Source organism: Olea europaea, unplaced genomic scaffold (assembly GCF_002742605.1).
Source record: "Olea europaea var. sylvestris unplaced genomic scaffold, O_europaea_v1 scaffold1259, whole genome shotgun sequence".
Lineage (NCBI taxonomy): Eukaryota > Viridiplantae > Streptophyta > Magnoliopsida > Lamiales > Oleaceae > Olea > Olea europaea.
In genome coordinates, this window is record NW_019230035.1 from 56140 (window position 1) to 64384 (window position 8245).

General features: G+C 42.0%; 1 protein-coding gene across 1 annotated transcript; it reads right to left on the reverse strand.

The window, feature by feature from the left end:
• Positions 1-175: 175 nt before the first annotated feature.
• On the reverse strand, positions 176-1923 carry LOC111374508. The gene is made up of 4 exons (XM_022997180.1): positions 1796-1923; positions 1275-1390; positions 993-1158; positions 176-911 (listed from the first exon to the last, which is right to left on the reverse strand). Exons 1-4 carry the CDS (start codon positions 1921-1923, stop codon positions 176-178), a joined length of 1146 nt encoding a protein of 381 aa, XP_022852948.1.
• Positions 1924-8245: the final 6322 nt, after the last annotated feature.

Genomic DNA, 8245 nt, shown 5'->3' on the forward strand with positions numbered 1-8245 from the left:
CAGTTGGAAATTTCATACACAAGTAGTGGATGGATGTGACGGCCCAAAGATCTTTCAAAGCAGGTCTTCCAAATACTCCATAATAGGCCGATCTGTGGTCTACCACTAAGAATTCCATGAAGTGTTGGGCCACTAAGGGTATTGAACCCATCTCAACGGGTAGAGTGATCCGCCCTCATGGGATGATGCTGTCTCCAGTAAATCCTAATAGTGGGTCGATCATGGGTTGAATTTGCATTTTGTCAAAGGTGGAGCCGAACAGTATGTTCACCGAACTGCCATTGTCGATGAGCATACGTTTGAGTCCGTTTCTAGCCACTACGGCTCTCACAACCAATGCGTCACAATGGGAGTGGTGAACTCCTTGTGCATCTTCCTGGGAGAAGGTAATTGGAGCTATCTTGTTGGCCTCTTGGGATTCGTTGACAATGTAAGTGATCATTGGTGGGTCATTTGCTTCCCTAGTGTAATTCCTTTGGGCGTTCCTGGTGTTGCCGTCGATGTGAGGTCCTCCAATGATTGTGTCGATTTTTCTGATGATTTGGGCCCCAGAAAATGAGGCCTGATCTCTTTTTCTGGACTCTCCTTGGTCCCTTGATTCTCTTCTCCGGGGTGATTGCTCTCTATGCCTTCTCTCTCCCCTGTTCGGGGAGGCGGATCTGCGAAGATATTCGTTCCTCCTGAAGGGGTGTGACTCGCTCCGATCCGAGCTTCGAGGAGCATCTCTGCACTCGTTGGTGTCTTGCCCATAAAGTTGGTGGAAAGTGCAAAACATTGTCCCTTCCAAGGGCCTGTTTAATCGCTTCTTCTTCTTCTTACTATCAGTTCTTCCAGATGGTCCTGCTTCGCCAGGAGCATTCTCGTAAGCCAATACTGGCACTACATTCAGTGTGGCGGAAGCCAGTGCCTGTCTAGAGGTGGGAGCTATTGTGTGACCTGCTTGAGTCCATTACTGAGTGACAATGTCCGCTGTGGGTCCTCGACCTACCTACCTCTGAGGCGGAGGGAGTCCCTGCGCAGCATTGTTTCGATGATCAATCATTTCTTCACTGACGATTTCCATTCTCATCATTTCCACCAGTTCATCATAGGTGGCAGGATTCTTGCTGGGCACGTCCTTCCAGAATAAAGTGTTTATGTTGTGGCCACCTTTCAGAGCTGAAAGGGCTTCTCTGTCAGTGACCTGTTCGCAGTATGTGATTTCGTCTATAAATCTGGCGAGATAGCTTTTCATCGTCTCTCCAGGGACCTGCCTCATATCTTGTAGGCTCTACATGAGAGATATTGGTTGAAGAATGCTTTCTTCAAATCTGGCCAACTCCTAATGCTCAGGGGAGGAAGTCTGCTATACCACACTTCAGTAGCTCCGCCTAGGGTTAGATGGAAGGCTCTGCATTTCAAAGCAGGCGAGGCTCCCCTGAGACTCATCTGTGTCATGTACTTGGTAAGGTGCTTCTCCGGGTCCCCATTTCCTTCATACTTGGGGATCTTAGGAGGCATGAAGTTCACTGGCATTGGAAAGCTTCGGATCTCTCTTGAGAAATGGAGGTTATCATCATCATCGTGAATTTCATAAGATCAACAAGGTCCATCTGACCCATTATCATCTTGAATATCCTGGGAAGGTGGAGGTGCTTCTCCTCGGCTCCCCCAATCGACTAGGTTCCTCTTATCTCTCCTATTTCTAGGAGGAGGAGGTGCCTGTTCTTGCTCCTGGTCTCGCCGAACTGATTTTCGCACTGAGCGGACCCTATTGCTAGGGTTCTGCCCTATTCGGTCGAAGACGCTTACTGACCTCTGTTCCTTATATTCTTGAGGAAAATTGTCCCCTAGCTGTGGTTCTGCTGGCTGGCTCCCTTGCACATAGGATGTGGCTTCACTGCCCACTTCTCTTTCGAGGGAGCATTCTCTATGCTGGCTCATATGGCCTCAGGCACAAGATACAGGGGCTTCTTACACTGGGTACAATCCTTGGGGCATTTGAGAGCTCTAGTGATCTCGGGCTTGCATGAGAAGTTCATGCATCGCCATATTCTGAGCTGCGATGTCTCTCATGCCCGTAGCTATTTGAGTTATTCCTTTAGTGAGCGTGGCCGTTCTTTCACCTCGGCGACACCAGTGATGGGGTCTCTGGTAAGTGACATTGTTATGGAGCACCTCTTCTTCAGAGGCCTCTCTTATGGGGTTGTCGTCTTCATGGCTAGAACTTATTCTATCTCCTTTTTCAAGGGTGATGAGAACTTCGGTTATAACTCAACTTTGTTCTTTTTCAAGAACGCGCCCTTTTCAGGGTAAGTCGCTAGTTTTTCGGTGATTTCTTCGGTAGAGAATGCAGAACTTTGAACGGGAAGTTTCTCGCAGACGGCTCCAATCTGTTGACCTCGAAAATTAGACCCTCCATGTGGCCAACCGATAGCCACTCCACGTATTCCTCCCTGGCACAATCAACGCACGGTTAGATGCACACGGTCGGAACCAGTGGGGGTGGCGGCGACCGTATACACTCCGACGATCAAGTTAGGCTCAAGTGATAGGAACAATACCAAGGTTGTGCAAAATAGTGGGAAGGAGAATATATATATTTGCTTGCTATGGAGTGCTAAGTAGTAAGAGTTTCATTACCTTTGCCTCTTGCCAAGCCTTGGGTGTTTATAGGTGGGGAGAACCGTTGAATGTGGGACACGTGTATACATCTGACGATATAAAGCGTCTGCTTATAGGCGTCAATCAGCCGCGTCTATAGAGTAGGTGGGTAATTACTTCTCCCGAGTTGAGTGACATAAAGTTGATACGTCACATCAACTAGCCTCATGGAGACATCAAATCATTTTAAACTTTAGGAGCAGAAAAGATCTTGACAAAGATCTCATTCTGAAATTGACGGTGGATCCTCTGATAGATGTCCCGGAGTGCATTTCGCCTCAGATTCAGGGGCGAGGGCGCTTCGGTCCATCCCGCAGAATTGCCCATACCTCGTAGTATGATAGCAGATCATCACCATTGGTGAAGTCACTTCGGAACCATTTCGGATAAGTGTTCCACACCTCACATGATGTGGTAGAGGACATTCCGAAGTGGTTCAGATAGAGGCGTAAGAGTTAATTTTGGCTTACTTTATAGCTCACAAATAAGTATTAAATTTTATTAACAATTTCAATGTGTGTGTATGTGTGAACTCCACTTTTAGTTGATCTTGATTTAACATTAGAAGTATATTGATTTTTTCCCAATAACCGAATATATTAACCGTAATTATAGGAATTGTAAAAGATTATTTCCTTTATCAAATATTTTTGCCTTAGATTATTTTCTTTTCATACATAGCAGGATGTACTTGTAATATCTGCACTAATGTACGACATATTAAATCAATGAAATTATTTCATTCCATATGAAAATTAACATGGTATCAGAGATTAGGTTTCAAAACTGCAAACCTTGTTTCTGCCATGGCCAACTTTGATTCTGTCCCTGCCTTAGATGCAAGTAAATCACTCATAGATGATTCATCCCCCTACTTCTTACACTCATCTGATCAACCAAACCAATTTCTTGTTGATACACCACTTAATGGGGACAACTATCCAGCTTGGCGCCGATCAATCACTCGTGCACTCAATGCCAAGAACAAATTGGGCTTTGTTATCGGGACCATCAAGCGTTCCACCGATGACACCGCTGCAGCACTACTTGGGACCAATGATGTGACATGGTAATGTCATGGCTTTTACACTCAATTGATCGACCAATTACAGGCAGCCCTCTTTACTGTGCCACACCAAACGACTTGTGGGTAGAACTAGAGACTCGTTTCTAACAGAGCAACCATACCAAAATCTTCCAACTAAAACGAGAACTGGCTAATTTTCACCAAGAAAAGCAACCAATCACAGTATATTATGGCAAATTGAAGGAGTTATGGAATGAACTAGCTTCCTTACAACCCACAAATTCATGTACATGTGGGCCTTCCAGATCACTGGCTGAACTTCGAGAGACTGACAAAGTTTATCAATTTCTCATGGGCCTCTATGAGAGCTTTCAACAACTTCGATCGCAAATTTTGGCTATCGATCCACTTTCCTCCATTTGCAAATGCTATGCTATTCTACATCAAGAAGAGATCTAAAGATTGGTTCAATTGTCCCCATCTCGATCGGATGTATTTGCCCTAACCGTCCGCTCGACATAGCCAAAATCCTCGTCTCAATCTCACCGTATGTAGCCTGCTGGCACGCCACTTTGTGAGGCATGTGGTAAACCAGGTCATCAAAGGAACTAGTGCTTTGAAATCATTGGGTATCCGGATTGGTAGCCCTCCAAGAGTAAACGCAGCGCACCAAATCATCGTTTTTCGGCTGCCCATCAGGTGTCCACCGAAGGCTCGGCTTCAACCGTGAATGAAATCCCTGGGCTCTCCACCGATCAATACCCTCAATTGTTGGAACTCCTCAAGAATTCATCCCTCACTTTTTGCAGGTTTCATCTCTGTTTCTCCCTTTGATTGTGAACTATCGGTAATAGACAGTGGACCCACACACCATATTACCAAATTGCCCTTAAATAATTCATATAACAATATTAGTCCACCTTTTGTTTGTCTTCCAACAAGTTCACAGTCTCTCATATCCAGTACGGGTGATATTACTTTGACCTCTCGTCTCTCACTTTCTAATGTTTTGTCAATTCCCAATTTTAAATTTAATTTGTTAACCATCAGTCAACTAACAAAATCACTCAATTGTGTTGTCTCATTTTTTTCCCTCTTTTTGCACATTTCAGGACCTAACCACAAAGATGCTGGTTGGGACAGGTGAAGAGCATAACGAACTATATTACTTCAAGCCAGCTCCAGCAACTGCTCTTCAATCATCCAATCCGATTTCCTTTGACACATGGCATCAACATTTGGGTCACCCTTCCTTACATAATATTCCGCATTTTATTTCTCTACCTAAAATTATTGAACATTGTGATGCGTGTAATCATGGGAAACATACTCGATTACCTTTTCAATTAGTTGTGAATAAAAGTTTGATGCCTTAACGCATTTTTTATGATATTTGGAGTGGTTACCATACCACTTCTCTAAGGTGCACACTATTTTTTAACAATTGTTGATGAATGCACTCGAATCACATGGCTGTATTTAATGCGTTTTAAATCTAAAACCTTATCTTGTTTACGTGCATTTTTTGCCATGATTCATACTCGGTTCAATTTTAAAATTCGTCACATCCGCACTAATAATGGTCAAGAGTTTCTTTCCCGAACCACCCAAGATTTTTTCTAAACAAGGTACTATTCACAAACGCACTTGCGTGGAGACACCCCAACAAAATGGTGTTGCTGGGCGAAAACATCGCCATATTTTTAAATGTGGCTCGATGTCTCGCTTTCAAGCTCACCTTCCCCTCACTTTTTGGGAAGAATGTGTTATCACCGCTACTTACCTCATCAATCGCATCTCGTCACCTTCCATATACAATATTTCCCTTTTTGAGCGCCTTTACCAACAGGCACCTCACTATGATCATTTGTGGGTATTTGGTTGCCTTTGTTATACTCACACCACTTCCACTCACCGTGATAAGTTTCAACCTTGAGCTCGCCCATGTGTTTTTTTAGGATACCCCTCCATTCACAGTACATATCGGGTTTATAACTTAGAAACAAATAGATTATCATCTCTAGGACTGTTACCTTTCTCGAACATGTTTTTCCCTTCAAACTTTTACCTCAGCCCCCCGCCTCGCCCACCGTCTTACCTATTCCTGTTTCTGATCTTACTACCCCACCAACAGCTCCCTCCTCTCCTCCAAAACCCGTCCCTGTACCCCCTTCCACTCGTCCTCAACGTACTATACAATGTCTTGCTCATCTTGCGGATTACCTTTGTCCTACCTTACCATCAACTTCATCTATTACTGCTTCCACCGCTCCTATTGCATCTTCAGGTACAGCTCATCCCATTTCACACTTTGTCTCATATCATAATTTTTCTACTAATCATTTTGCTTTTCTATCTGCTTTATCACAATCCTCTGACTTTACTCGATACTCTCAAGCTGTTAGACATTCCCACTGAAGTGATGCTTTGCAAGCTGAGATTCGGGCACTTGAATCTAATAATACTTGGCTACTTACACCTCTTTCTCCATGCAAAAAACCCATTGGTTGTAAATGACTCTTCAAAACTAAACTCAATGCAGATGGTTCCATTAAGAGATACAAAGCTCGGTTGGTGGCCAAGGGTTACATTCACGTTGAGGGCCTTGATTATCATGACACCTTTGCTCCTGTAGCCAAACTTGTCACTATGCGTTGTGTTTTGGCAATTGTAGCAGACCGTAATTAGTATCTCCACCAACTCGATGTCAATAATGCATTTCTTCGTGGAGATTTGGAAAATGGGGTCTACATGACCCTTCCTACCGGATATGGTCGAAAGAGGGAGACTCGTGTTTGTCGTCTACTTAAATCTCTATATAGGCTCAAACGGGCTTCTCGTAATTGGTATTCGAAACTGTCCTCTGCATTGTTGTCAGATGGTTTCACTCAATCTACAGCTAATCACTCACTTTTTACTAGAACTATTGGCCCTTCTTTCACTGTTGTTTTAGTTTATGTTGATGACATCTTGATTGCAGGTAATGACCTCCCTTCCATCACTTCTCTCAAAGCATCACTTAATGACAAATTCAAGATCAAGGATTTAGGTACTATGAAATACTTTCTTGGCCTTGAAATCGCCCGATCACCGCATAGTATTTTCATTAATCAAAGAAAGTACACTCTTGACATTCTTGTTGACTCTGGTAATTTGGGTTCACGACCTGCATCTTTCCCGATGGATCAGAATTTGAAGTTTTCTCCTGATGATGGCACTCTACTTTCTAATCCCAGTTCTTATCGACGATTGGTAGGTCGACTTTTGTATCTCACAATTACTCGCCAGACACCTCATTCTCTGTCCATACACCGAGCGAATTCATGCAAAATCCTCGGGATTCATATCAAGCCCACACTTTATGTTCTACGTTATCTAAAAGGATCTCCAAGTCATGGACTTTTTTATTCTGCCCAGTTGATCTTAAGCTCTCTGCCTACTCTGACTCTGATTGGGCTAGTTGTCCCACCACTCGTCATTCCACGACTGGTCTTTTTGTCACTCTTGGCACTAGTCCTATTTCTTAGCGTACGAAGAAACAGACTGTTGTTTCATGATCTTCTAGTGAAACTAAGTACCGTGCTATGACAATGGCTACATGTGAACTTGTTTAGCTCAAATCACTTTTGCTTGATCTTGCTGTTCTCCATCGTATATTGCTCTATTGTGATAATGAGACTATTTTACACATTACCCGGAATTCTATTTTCCATGAGCGCACCCAACATAGTTAAATTGATTGCCATTTTGTGTGCAAGAAATATCTATCTGGGCTTATCCTTCCTATGCATGTCCCTACGAGGCTTCAACTGGCTGATACATTTACTAAAGCTCTTGAGAAGGACCTCTTTCATCACTTCACTTGCAAATTGGACATTACAAACCTTCATACTCCAACTTGAGGGGAAGTATTAACCGTAATTATAGAGACTGTAAAAGATTATTTCATTTATAAAATATTTTTGTCTTAGATTATTTTCTTTCCATGCATAGCACGATATGCTTGTAATATATACTAATGTATTGCGTATTCAATAAATGAAATTATTTCATTCCATTTGAAAATTAACTGAATACTTGTCTATAAATCCTGCATATTTGATTCCCAAGAACTTAACTCAAAATACTTAATAACATGATGATACATTTATATAAAACTTCTATACCGAGCACACGCAATGGAATCATAGGTGAAAAATAAAATTTTTAATAGAAAATTTTTGGAAATTGTTTGAATAAGGAAAAATTTTTAATTTACATGCAAAATATTTTACAGAAAAAATATGTGATTAAAAATGAATTTGAAGAAAAATGTGCTTTTAGAGAATGTGACTCAAATAAGGGCTAATCTAATGTGAAAGTCATTAAGTGCCAAATTGAAATAACAGAACTAATTTGCCTGGCCAAACTCAATTTGTTTGAGTAAATATTTGTTGGAAAAGATAATTCAAAAATTCATTTTTCATCTAAACTAACACGAAAATATTATTTTTTAAGGACTTGGAAATATTTTGTGTATTGTAAAACAACATAAGATCTTATGAATCTTAAAAAGGGAAAATGTACACACTTAAA

Coding starts and splice junctions, on each gene's coding strand:
- LOC111374508 (XM_022997180.1), bottom strand. CDS start 1,923: ATGAGCCAGCATAGAGAATGCTCCCTCGAAAGAGAAGTGGGCAGTGAA. Junction 1,391..1,795: donor CAAGAATATAAGGAACAGAG/GTCAGTAAGCGT, acceptor TTTGAAATGCAG/AGCCTTCCATCTAACCCTAG. Junction 1,159..1,274: donor CTTCAACCAATATCTCTCAT/GTAGAGCCTACA, acceptor AAGCCCTTTCAG/CTCTGAAAGGTGGCCACAAC.